The sequence below is a fragment of the Dendrobates tinctorius genome, unplaced genomic scaffold (genome assembly GCF_039654945.1).
Source record: "Dendrobates tinctorius isolate UK_male_01 unplaced genomic scaffold, ASM3965494v1 ptg000011l, whole genome shotgun sequence".
In the NCBI taxonomy this organism is placed as follows: domain Eukaryota; kingdom Metazoa; phylum Chordata; class Amphibia; order Anura; family Dendrobatidae; genus Dendrobates; species Dendrobates tinctorius.
In genome coordinates, this window is record NW_027361679.1 from 30,507,518 (window position 1) to 30,521,235 (window position 13,718).

Sequence of the window (13,718 nt, forward strand, 5' to 3'; positions counted from 1 at the left end):
ATTTTGAATGTGTACGCTATCCATACATGTTATCCGGGGATACGGTACCCTTTCTAACCTTTGTGCAATCACGTGCAATCCATACTGGGCCTAACACCGTCTGAACCTGCCTCCTGAGACATATATTTTGAATGTGTACGCTATCCATACATGTTATCCGGGGATACGGTACCCTTTCTAACCTTTGTGCAATCACGTGCAATCCATACTGGGCCTAACATCGTCTGAGCCTGCCTCCTGAGACATATATTTTGAATGTGTACGCTATCCATACATGTTATCCGGGGATACGGTACCCTTTCTAACCTTTGTGCAATCACGTGCAATCCATACTGGGCCTAACACCGTCTGAGCCTGCCTCCTGAGACATATATTTTGAATGTGTACGCTATCCATACATGTTATCCGGGGATACGGTACCCTTTCTAACCTTTGTGCAATCACGTGCAATCCATACTGGGCCTAACACCGTCTGAGCCTGCCTCCTGAGACATATATTTTGAATGTGTATGCTATCCATACATGTTATCTGGGGATACGGTACCCTTTCTAACCTTTGTGCAATCACGTGCAATCTATACTGGGCCTAACACCGTCTGAGCCTGCCTCCTGAGACATATATTTTGAATGTGTACACTATCCATACATGTTATCCGGGGAAACGGTACCCTTTCTAACCTTTGTGCAATCACATGCAATCCATACTGGGCCTAACACCGTCTGAGCCTGCCTCCTGAGACATATATTTTGAATGTGTACGCTATCCATACATGTTATCCGGGGATACGGTACCCTTTCTAACCTTTGTGCAATCACGTGCAATCCATACTGGGCCTAACACTGTCTGAGCCTGCCTCCTGAGACATATATTTTGAATGTGTACGCTATCCATACATGTTATCTGGGGATACGGTACCCTTTCTAACCTTTGTGCAATCACGTGCAATCCATACTGGGCCTAACACCGTCTGAGCCTGCCTCCTGAGACATATATTTTGAATTTGTACGCTATCCATACATGTTATCCGGGGATACAGTACCCTTTCTAACCTTTGTGCAATCACGTGCAATCCATACTGGGCCTAACACCGTCTGAGCCTGCCTCCTGAGACATATATTTTGAATGTGTACGCTATCCATACATGTTATCCGGGGATACGGTACCCTTTCTAACCTTTGTGCAATCACGTGCAATCCATACTGGGCCTAACACCGTCTGAGCCTTCCTCCTGAGACATATATTTTGAATGTGTACGCTATCCATACATGTTATCCGGGGATACGGTACCCTTTCTAACCTTTGTGCAATCACGTGCAATCCATACTGGGCCTAACACCGTCTGAGCCTGCCTCCTGAGACATATATTTTGAATGTGTACGCTATCCATACATGTTATCCGGGGATACGGTACCATTTCTAACCTTTGTGCAATCACGTGCAATCCATACTGGGCCTAACACCGTCTGAGCCTGCCTCCTGAGACATATATTTTGAATGTGTACGCTATCCATACATGTTATCTGGGGATACGTTACCCTTTCTCACCTTTGTGCAATCACGTGTAATCCATACTGGGCGTGAGAACGGCTGGCGAGCTGTTAAGCAAGCTACAGCACCTGTGGTTTGCACACGTAAGTTTTTCATTTTTTCAGGAATGACGGTTAGGCCTAATTCCGGAACTGCGGTTGACCTGCACTTACTGGGAAATCATTGTTCGCGGGTAATAATTGTAATCAGTGATCCCCATCACTAACGTTGTTCAGCGGGTTATCTGCACCTGTAAGCGACAAACGCTGACCTTTTCAGTGTAGCGCACATGCAGCCACGGACATGTAAGGGCATGACACACCAGTTATTGGCCAATCTCATGTGCCAGAGCCTCACGTGTCCCTCTAGTAAGCCGGACTCGGACCGCGGGGCATGACGGAGTCTCGTTCGTTAACGGAATTAAGCTTGCAATGTGTGCATCTGTTCTGTAGCTGGCATGGTTGAGGTTTCCCAAGGTGGAGTCGAATTTAACCGTAGGCTCCACTCCTGGTGGTGCCCTTCTGGACATTCTTTTAAGGTTCAGCTTTGCAACCATACTGCCCACGTAAAACAAACACTTTGCCTTCATGAATGCTGTTAGGAGGGTCATGACTCGTGGGAATAACGCCGCCCAATCAGTTAACCTGCTAGAGAGATCCTTCGTTGCTCCCAAGCATGACATCACACTCCCTAGGAAGAAGGTAATGCCACTGTGGCGACCGTACTCCTGGGGGCGACACAAGTGCACTGATGCCCAGCCACTGCTCGATGAATCTGCTGGTACATTGACCCAGACCACTACATTCCCATCGCACGCTACACGACCTGAATCTGACCCTGATGAAACTCAGGTTACCCTTCCCATATACAGTTCCATCTTACACGGTGACAAAGAGGAAGCTGCAGATGAAAGTGCAGGTTCGGCCCACCCGCCATCAGACACACCACCGTACTATCAGGGGCCCTGTGCCAGTGCTGTCGCCAACGAGTGGGCCCCCCCTGCTTGCCCAGGGTCACAGCACTTGCAAAGTTGAAATACTGTGCAGTGAGATGGAAGATGGGGACGACGAGGAATCCAGACAAGTACAGGGATTCCCTAGCGAGGAGACTTATTTGATTGTTTTCAATGTTGGGAAAGCAATTTTTGGGGAGCACTATACTCTGGAGAATGATAGATGGGGCCCACCATACACTGGAACATTCCAAAGGTGGACATCAGACACTGGAGCAGCATTTACAGGGCCCATTATACACTAGAGCATTAGAAATGGGGCCCATTATGTTTGGAGCATTATTTGGGCCCATAAGACAGTGGAGCTTCATCCATGGGGACCAACATATACTGTAGCATTATGTGGAGCTCATCATATACTGTTTCAAACATTATATGGGACCAATGATTCTGTATGGAGAAATAGATGGGCCTCGTCATGAGATGTAAAAAGTGAGGTATTTTTCATTGTACTATACCGCTATTTCTCTGCCGTATCGGAGCATGATGAGTTGTGGTATGTGTTAAAGGGGCGCTCTTTCGCCCAGGGCACATGAAAACCTGGAGCCAGCCCTCCCCCCCACAACTTTAGCCAAATAACCCCCATTTTTCAGTGCGTAACTTGTATTATGAAGTTAATTAAGGTTGACAAGCTTAAGTAAGAAGAATTGATGCTTTTGGCATTCAAATGGGCACTGTAGGTGTGTTTCCTGTCCTCCTCTCACTGCCGACTTTTATTCCCCATTGACTTACATTGGGTTTCGTGTTTCGGGACGACCCCGACTTTTTCCTATGATCGGACGATCTTGCTCGACCCGACTTTTGGAAAAGTCGGGTTTCACGAAACGAAACGCGACCCTAAAAAAACAAAAGTCGCTCAACTCTACTAATCACAAATAATTAATGCATCTAATCACAGGCAATTAGACATGCATCTATTTCAGAAGCAATAAATGTATACATATGCTGAACAGAGAGAACCAGATCTCATTATCACATTTCATATCAAGCTGTATTTCTATTCACAAAGCTTAAATAGGAATTAACTTGAATCTTGATGAGACTCACAAAGTTTCAGTAATTGAGTTCTAGGTGCGGAATAAATTCTGAAATATTGCTCATAAATAACATTCAGCCCATGATCAGCCACATGTTAGAGAAGAAGCAGTTAATATAATGTGTCGCGGAATTAGAAACATTCCAGCACTCCTTGCCGGATAAGCTTATGAATTGCTCCCTACTTTGAAGGGAACCTGGCATCTGATCTGTGGTCAGCGTGTATCAGACATTGGATATATGATTTCAGCCAAGTAGCTTTTACTCTGAAAAGCTGAACATTTAAAGGGAGTCTGTCACCCCATTTTAACCCTATCAGCTGTCGGCACCTCCATCAGGGGCTTACAGCAGAAGATAAGCCCCTGATGGTGGTGCCGGCAGCTGATAGGGCTAAAATGGGGTGACAGATTCCCTTTAAGATAAAGCCATACTTTTAAAAGCTGCTGGGGACCATTCTGCATGGGAGTATAGTTGGACAGCCTGATCCCCAGCTGCTCCTCCCACCATGCCAAGGATACACCCAAGCTTCCTCATTTTCATACAAATTGAAAGTGTCTGGGAAAATAACTTTCAATTTGTAAGAAAATGAGGAAGCTTGTGTGTTTAACTGACCAGTCTGACCAACTTTATGAGTTCCCGGTCCGTTTCACCTCAGACACTCAGGTGTCTGCCTATGTGGCCGACGGTCTTCATGACATAGCTGTCCTGCATCCCTTCTCCTTTCCTGGGTCCCACTACTCTTAAGCCCTGAACAAGCTGGGCTCCTTGATTAATGTTACGGGGTCCACCCACCCTATCCGGGCTCTCAGGACCTACTGACTAAAATGCTGGGAACTTGCTGACTTACCCACAGTTGACCCCTCCTATGTTAACTATTTACTATTAATATGTCCCCATCTAGTGAACTTACTTATCTACTGCACTTTTCCTAGTTAAACATACATTATATATACAATATACGAACATTATAATACCAACATGAGAAAAGGGAGTGGAGAATCACGTGATCTTGGTATACCCCTTACTCACTGAATAACATTGGCATGAGTATGATCTACTATATTGACCTATCATACTCTGCTCTAAACTAGTCGTCTGCAGGAGAACCTATAGATTTCCTATAATTTGTGCCTTAAACTGTAATAAACTAATTTAAATTACAGCAGAAATCTGTGCCAGCTCATAGGTACAGTTATTAGGATAATTATTATTATTTTCTGAATCCTGTACAGAAAAATACACACCGAATTTATTTTCATATTCTATTGCTGTTTATGCTTGTAGTATGCACTAAAATATATTCAGCCAAAGTGTTCCTGAGAACCATAGCTGTGGCACTTTAAGGATTTTCTCACTATATTAAATAGGTAAAAATTGAAGATTATTTGTAAAAGCAAACAACTTTGCACTTTACTTGACATTTTTTATTTTATTGTCTCTGTTCGCATCATCGGAGAAAGCACTGTTCAGTCTAGCGGTGCAATGATGGTCTGATCTGTCAATAAAATTAGGTGCACACTAGCCACCCAAGTAAGGCCGGGGTCATACTTGCGAGAAATTTGCACGAGTCTGGCGTCTTAATGCCTGGCACTGCCACCGGCACTCGGGACCGGAGCGCTCAGCTGCATAGAAATACATGCAGCCGCAAACTCCGGTCCTGAGTGCCGGCTGCAGTGCCGGGTATTGAGACGCAAGATTCGTGCGAGTTTCTCGCAAGTATGACCCCTTCCTGAGGAGGAAGCTAGAATGCTGGGGAGGTGTGCATTCCCGAATACAGAATTTGTTGAATAGTGAAGTTGAACTTTTCATGTCAGTCGGGTAATTAAAATGTTTGATGATAATCTAAAACCAGAATAAAAGTATTGTTCCAGTACTATTGAGCAAGCAGCTAAATTTCATACATTATAATAGCAGTTTAAAAGATTATTTTGTAAAAATGTTACGCTGATGCATTTATGGAGAACAAGAAGGAAACCTTGTACCAGAAGGTTGGGTTAGAGTCAGAGAAGACAAGCAACTTTATTATCGGAGAACACAAACAATAAATTAGTGTGGAGCTTCCCACAGTTAGTGTTTTCATTGTTTTCTGCCAATGTATTATATATTTTAAGTATATTCATTTTGTATGATTGGTTTTGGCTCAGGTACAAATTATTGATAGTCTGTGGGTTTCTTACAATGAATTAGCAGATTACAACACCGTTGCTGGCTCTAATCCAAGAAGCTGCTCCTAAAGAATGCTGGTTTGTTTTTCTCCACAGGTTAATCAAGACTCTCGGCAGTAAGACTCCTAAACTCGCAGCAAAGAAGGTGGAAGAAATAGCAGAAGAGAGAGCAAATCTAGCATCTACATGCTGCATAATAAATGCTCCTCCGGTGTACTGCAAGGAGAAGGTAAGCAGCACACACATCTGAGACCAGCAGAATTCACTGCTTCATGAGAGCCGGAAATGGTTAAAATAGAAACATGTGGAAATACCACAGTATAGCTCATCAGGGCTATAGCCATCCTTAACTCCTTCATGATATTGCAATATTCCATTTTTGTTTTTTTTATCCTTTTTTATTTATTTTTATTTTTTATTTTTACGGGCCCATAGCACTAGGGTTTGGTTTTTGTGAGGTAAATTGTACTTTTGAATGACACCATTCATTTTATTATGCAACGCACTGAAAAGTGTGAAAGTGCATTGAAATTGCAAAAAAAATGCAATTTCAAAATTGCAGAATTGTTTAATTTTTTTTTATTTATTTACCATGTTAACTATACAGTAAAACTGGCCTGGCAATATGATTCTGCAGGTCAGTATGAGTATGTACATACCAAACATGTATAGTTTTTTTCTTTTTATCTAAGAGATGAAAATAAATTGGAAATTTGTAAGAATTTTTTTTTGCTTTTGCTGCCATTTTCGTAACATTTTCATTTTTTGGAATATGAGGCTGTGGGAGGGCTTATTTTTGCACCCTGAGCTGACCTTTCTATTTACACCATTTTGGGGTAGATGCAATGTTTTGATCGCCAGCCAAAAAGGCATACGGTAATTCTGGCGTTTGGATTTTTATCTCGTTACACTGTTTACCAATTGTATTAATTTATTATATATTTTGGTAGATCGGACATTTCTGAATGCAGCGATACCAAATATGTGCATAATCTTTTAATTGTTTTATTTTTAACGGGGGCAAAAGGGGGGGGTGGTTTGAACTTTTGTGTTTTTTATTTTTTTTAAACTTTTTTCTCACTTTTTACTGTATTGAATAGTCCCAATAGGGGACCTGAAGCTGAGATCATCTGATTGTTCATGCTACTTATACAGTGGTTCAGCAATTCTATGTAGAGCAGAAATATCAATCTCCTATAAACACAGGAGGATCGTAATATCACGCACGAGGGTCATCTTCAGCTGTCATGACTAGTACCTATCGGCATCCCATGAACATGTGACAGGGTACCAATGGATGGGATGAATGACATGCCCCAGGCAGCCTCATGTTAAATCCCACTGTCAGTGATTGACAGCGGGATCTAATGGGTTAACAGCCTTGGGCGGAGAAATGCTCCACCTGTGACTGTTGAAGGCACTTGACGGCTGATTAAGTGGGCTATCAAGTGCAGGGAAACATGTGGGCTCAGTGTAGGAGCCTGCAGGGAAATGAATTTTTATGTAAATATACATCAAAGTTGGTGAAGAGGTTAAAGCGAATGTGCCATCAAAAAAAATCTTTCAACAATTGAAAAAATGTAAATTATTCATGTTTAATTAAAAAAATACATTTTTAATGGTATAAAATTTGCAAAATAATTTTTAAAGTGTTTGATATTTTCGACTTTTAAACACAGGGGGAGCAGTTGCTTAATTTTTCCATGACATTCTAGTGTATAACTAGCTCACATTACGACTGCAGTAAATGTGGGCGGGGTCTGCTCACATGTGTGTGACGTCACTCCTCTCCTCCCATTCTGGATGTTTGCGAAATTCCAGCCAATTTTATGCTCCAAAAGACAAATGGTGTTCCTTCCCTTCCGAACCCTGTCATGCACCCAAACAGTAGTTTTCTCCCACATATATTGAGCATCAGAGTACTCAGAAGAATTTACACAACAAATTGTATGGTCCATTTTCTTGTGAAATTGAAACATTTCAAGCTAAAGAAACATTTTTGTGGGAAAATTTTACATTTTTTATTTATTCCTTCCACATTGCTTTAATTCCTGCGACGCAGAAAATGGGTTAAAAAACTTCTTGAATGTGGCTTTGAGCACTTTGAGGGGTACAGTTTTTAAAATAGCTTCACTTTTTGGTATTTTCTGTCCCATAGGCACCTCAAAGTCACTTCAAATGTGATCTGGTCCCTAAAAAAAATTGGTGTTTTAGTTTTGTTGAAAAATGAAAAATTGCTGATTAAATTTCAACCCTTCAGACTTCCTAAAAAAATTTAAGAAATGATGCAGATGTAAAGTAGACATGTGGTAAATGTTACTTATTATCTATTTTGTGTGGTATAACTAATTTGATTTAAGGGAATTCAAATCAAAAATGTTAATAGTTCAAAAATTTCACATTTGTTTGTCAAATTTTCAATAATTTCATAAATAAACGCAAATCACATCGACCAAAATTTACCACTAACATGAAGCAAAACATGTGACAGAAACAATATCTCATAATTACTGGGATATGTTGAAGTGTTCCAGAGTTATTACTGTCATAATCCAGGTTGGATATGACAGAGAAAATGCACAATAACCTTTTTTTTTACTTTATCTGTGTGCTAAAGTTTGGTTTCAGTTCTAGTTTCCCCCCGGAGGCCATTGGGGTCATTGCACTGTGGTGGTATCAGTTCCAGTTTCCCCCCGGTGGCCATTAGGGTCATTGCACATTGGTTACTTTAGTTTTGTGCACGTAATTATAAAACAGGTGTGATTGCTCTATAAAAGAGTGTCAGGTGTGGTAATCACTGTTGTTGATAGTCCTCAGTTACAAGCAAGCCAGGGTGAAGGATGGAGCTGAAGGAGAGTCCTGGGCAGCTCAGTGAGAGTCCTGGAGTGGCAGCTATGGTGTCTGCGAGGAGGGCTGGCATGGCTTGGTGGAGTTGCAGCTATGGTGTCAGCAAGGAGTTCTTACATGGCTTGTTGGAGTGGCAGCTATGGTGTAGAGCTGCACTCATGATGCTGGATTCGGTTGTTGGAAAGCTGGACTCAAGATGCTGGACTCTTTTGCTGGAAAGCTAGACTCATATGCTGGACTCTGTTTCTGCACAGCTGCACGCAGGTGGTGGACTCTGTTTACTCCAAGGCTGCACTATGGTGTTGGATCCGGTCGGAGGAAAAGATGCACGCAGGTGGTGGGCTCTGTTGCTGGGAGCATAAGCAACAGAGCAAAGCTAAGAGGTATTTCCCTGTTTTGTCTCTTTTCCTTATGTGTGTTTTAGTGCAGTGGTGGGATTAGTTTCCGCACCGTCCACTTCACTAGTGAGGGTTTAGGTGCAGGGCGAGTCAGGGTTTTTAGGTTCCTGATCGTCGTCCGGTGCGGAACCGGCCTAGGGAATGTTAGGAGTGTAGAGACACTGACTCAGGGGAGTGCAGGAGGTCTCCACTTCCCCGTTCCCTATCGCAGGGCCACCATTGTTATTGTTACCCAGGTTTCCCCTTTTATTGTTTAAATTCGCCTTACTGGAGGCGGGGTTTCCAGACATACGTGTATTTCCGAAATTCACCTGTTGGAGGCAGCGTATCCAGCTGCACGTTTTATTATTTAAATTCGCCCAACCGGAGGCGGTGTATCCAGGGTCACGCGTGTCATCTAAATCCGCCCTGCTGGAGGCGTGCCCGTGACATTATCACCAACCGATACATTTTTTCTGGTGAGCCTCGGGCCATGTTCAGACCTGTGAGCAATTGCTGCTGGGCCTAACTGAGGTGAGTGAGGAGCTGCATGGTGTGTAAGCAGTTCCAGTAGCAGTAATCAGGGTCTGGGGCCTTCCCTCTGACTCTACCGGAAAATCAAATAGCGGCTGGCAATGAAACCCCTAGAGTCACTGCTGGGGAGCAGGACTTGCTTGTGCAGGTGGACGCACCCAGACAGGTGGGTGGAGTTGGTGTCCCCATGGTGCTCTCTGGGGTTCCCCGAGGTGAAGGGGTACATCCCGGTAGTGAGCAGACTGGTGTTATAGTCCGTGGGGCCCACGTCAAATCTTCCATACCACTGTAGAAGCCGCCCCCTCCTGGTCGTGTGGAGGAAGGCGACCAGGGAGTGCATTTTTCCTCCATATCCCAGGCCCCTTCCTCTCCAGTGTGGGCAGCAGGTGCGCTGCAGGGGAGTAGGGGCAAATCTCAACCCTCGCCATTAGCCAACCCTGGGAGGCGCAGTCCTCGTAGTAGGAGGGGTTGGAGGGTGGTGTTACCTTGGTGAATAGTGGGGGTGTGAGTGTGGTGACATAGGGGGACGCTTCTGTTGTCAATCCCAGAGAGGATAAACGTTCAGGTCCGGACCTGTGTGTGAACAAGCATGTATGGATGGCCAGCAAAAAACATCCTGTGGAAGTGTGTTGTGGAGTCTTACAAGCTCATACCGAACATACACATACATAACTCGTTCCTCGGGTAGGCGCTCTGGAGATGTGTGGTGCCTCCAGAACATACATTGCCTATACCAGCGGTGCGTTTGTCATTAACCTGAAGTGTCAGGTAGTGGTTGGGGTGAACTCTGGATCTGGGCGTCCCCGCTTAGGTGGTTCCCTAATGAGGAGCGGTCTTGAGGGTCCTGAGGCCCCTCATTAAGGGGAGGGTACTGTCATGATCCTGGTTGGATATGACAGAGAAAATGCATAAGTAAGCTTTTTTTTTCTTTAGCTGTGTGCTAAAGTTTGGTTTCAGTTCTAGTTTCTCCCCGGTGGTCATTAGGGTCATTGCACTGTGGTCGTTTCAGTTCCAGTTTCCCCCCGGTGGCCATTAGAGAACATTAGGAGCGTAGAGACACTGACTCAGGGGAGTGCAGGAGGTCTCCACTTCCCCGTTCCCTATCGCAGGGCCACCATTGTTATTGTTACCCAGGTTTTCCCTTTTATTGTTTAAATTCGCCTTAATGGAGGCAGGGTTTCCAGACATATGTGTATTTCCGAAATTCGCCTGTTGGAGGCGGCGTATCTAGCTGCACGCTTTATTATTTAAATTCGCCCAACTAGAGGCGGTGTATCCAGGGTCACACGTGTCATCTAAATCCGCCCTGCTGGAGGCGCTGTGTCCAGTCACGCGTGGCCATGACAATTACCACATGAAGTGACACTGGCCTTAACTGTAAAATTGGGACTTATTTGGAAAGTAAATAATGTGCGTCATCTCAGGGGCAGACCCAGAAATTTACCATAGCTGATCAAGGAGTCTCGGACATTATGCAACATGATGCACGCAATATAATCTATCAGGCTGCTAAGTTGTGCAGTTGAAAGCAATGGCTTGTACAACTTTTATTTCTCTAACAAACCAGCAAGGAATGTATGAGGGTATGCTTTCATGTTGATTTAGCATAAACCTATGCTGATCAACTTTCCAAAAACACATCTGGGTCATGTTAAAGCAGGCAAGAAAAATCAGATAGCTGATGCACAACTTTTCCCCTACGCAACACTAATTTGTTCAACTCTCACGCTATCAAATTCTACTCATAAATAGCAAATATGACCTCCTCACAATTCAAAATAAATACAGAGGCCACACTTTAGACTCCCTAAACAAATGTTAACAACAAACAGCAGATTCTGTTACTGTATATTATAATAAGAGAGGATACAGTATATAATAATAAAGTACAACACTGTGTAATAGAGGATGTGCCAGTGTGCCTCCTAAGTTTCCAGTGTTCACCTTAATGGAATTAATAAGCCACTGTGCCCTAATATGCTGTTGTGCCTCCTAATAAAAACACTCATCTTTAATTCTGCATTCCCACAATATGTTTCTACTAAATAAAGACAGCGGCACAATGATTACTGGTGTCATCATAGAGAGGATGCTGAGCGGTGGGGCAAAGCTGCTAAATTCGGTTGCATTCACATTTTAAAGGGAAACTGTCAAGCAGTTCATGCTGTCTAAACTGCAAACAACATGGATTGTAGCCTGGCTGCATGATTGCCCGGTATGTTTTTCTCTGAATTGAACAGGCATTTCAGAAAGGAAGATCTGGGCAAGCATCAAAGCCGGAAAGCAGACTGGTCTCTGGCCCGTTCTTCCCAGCACTGCTCCTGGAAATTCACAGGTCTCTCCCTTGCATGTACAGTGAGTACAGAAAGTATTCAGATCCCTTTAAATTTTTCACTCTTTGTTTCATTTGGTAGATTCAAAGAAGTTCTTTTTTTCTCATTAATGTACACTCTGCACCCCATCTTCACAGAAAAAAACAGAAATGTGGAAATTTTTGCAAACTTATTAAAGAAAAACTGAAATATCACATGATCATAAATATTCAGACCCTTTGCTCAGACACTCATATTTAAGTCACATGCTGTCCATTTCCTTGTGATCCTCCTTTTGATGGTTCTACTCCTTCACTGGAATACTTATGACCATGTGATATTTCAGTTTTTCTTTTTTAATAAATAATGAAAAAAATGAACTTTTTTGAATTTACCAAATGGCTACAATGAAACAAAGAGTGAAAAGTTTAAAGGGGTCAGAATACTTTCCGCACCCACTGTATATAGAGAAAGACCTGTCACTCACCTGCAATGTCACTAAGAAGATCTGGTCTGGGATGGCATCCCACTAGTCTGCTCTTCAGCTATGGTCCCTATTCACATCTTCAAAGTATATTTTAATAGAAATTTCATGTCAAATAATAATATAGAGTGGGTGAAAAAAGTATTGAACACATCACCAATTTTCTAAGTAAATCTGTTTCTGAAGGTGGTGTTGACATGACATTCTCACCAGATGTCAATAACAACCCATGCAATCCACACAGGTAAAGAAATGAAACCATAGATATTCATAAATTAAGCTACTGTATATACTCGTGTATATGTCGACCCGTGTATAAGTCGACCCCCTAATTTTGCCACAAAAAACTGGGAAAACTTATTGAGTCGCTTATAAGCCTAGGGTGGAAAATGCAGCAGCTACTGGTAAATTTCAAAAATAAAAATAGATACCAATAAAAGTAACATTAATTGAGACATCAGTAGATTAAATGTTTTTGAATATCCATATTGAATCAGGAGCCCCATATAATACTCCATACAGCTCATGATGAGCCCCATAAGATGCTCCATACAAAATATGCCACATATAATGCTGCAGGAAGGTTAATAATGCCCCCATAAGATGCTCCCATAGAATAATATGCCCCATATGCTGCCCCATAAAGGTTATGGCCCCATAAGATATTCCATAGATTATGCTCCATAGATTATGCCCTCATAAGATGCTCCATAGATTATGCCCCCATAAGATGCTCCATAGATTATGCCCCCATAAGATGCTCCATAGATTATGCCCCCATAAGATGCTACATAGATTATGCCCCCATATGCTGATCCATAGATTATGCCCCATATGCTGCCCCATAAGACGCTCCATAGATTATGCCCCATAAAATGCCCCATAAGATGCTCCATAGATTATGTCCCCATAAGCTGCTCCATAATTTTTGCCCCCATATGCTACTCCATAGATTATGCCCCCATATGCTGCTCCATAATTATGCCCCCATATGTTGCTCCATAATTATGCCCCCATATGTTGCTCCAGAATTATGCCACCATATGCTGCTCCATAATTATGCCCCCTTATATTGCTGCTGCTGCCACTGCAAATAAAAAAATAAATTACATACTCACCTCTCATCGCTGGGGGCCCGGTGCCGGTGTCCTGAGCAGCCGGTGACAGGTTCTGATGTCACCGCTGGCTCAGGACCCATGCACTGGCGATATTTACCGATCCCCGCTCCATGGCTGCACGTCGCTCTGTTTGCCGGGTCCCCCTGTCAGTGATTTTTAGGCAGAAGGCGTGGCGCCCACTCACTACATCACTGCGCCCTCTGACCTGAACATCACAGACAGAGAACACGGAGGAGAGGACAGCACCGTGCATGACTTTAATGAGCAGTACCATGTGACCGCTGAAAGAAGGAGCCTGAGACCAGG

At 43.3% G+C, this 13,718-nt stretch overlaps 1 protein-coding gene across 1 annotated transcript in view; it reads left to right on the forward strand.

Moving 5' to 3' along the window:
* GC (GC vitamin D binding protein) overlaps positions 1 to 13,718 on the forward strand; it is a 302,249-nt gene that overhangs the window by 253,486 nt on the left and 35,045 nt on the right. Inside the window, exon 11 of the mRNA XM_073590535.1 lies at positions 5,837 to 5,969. Coding sequence (XP_073446636.1) covers positions 5,837 to 5,969 — 133 coding nt within the window. The remainder of the gene's footprint in view (positions 1 to 5,836; positions 5,970 to 13,718) is intronic.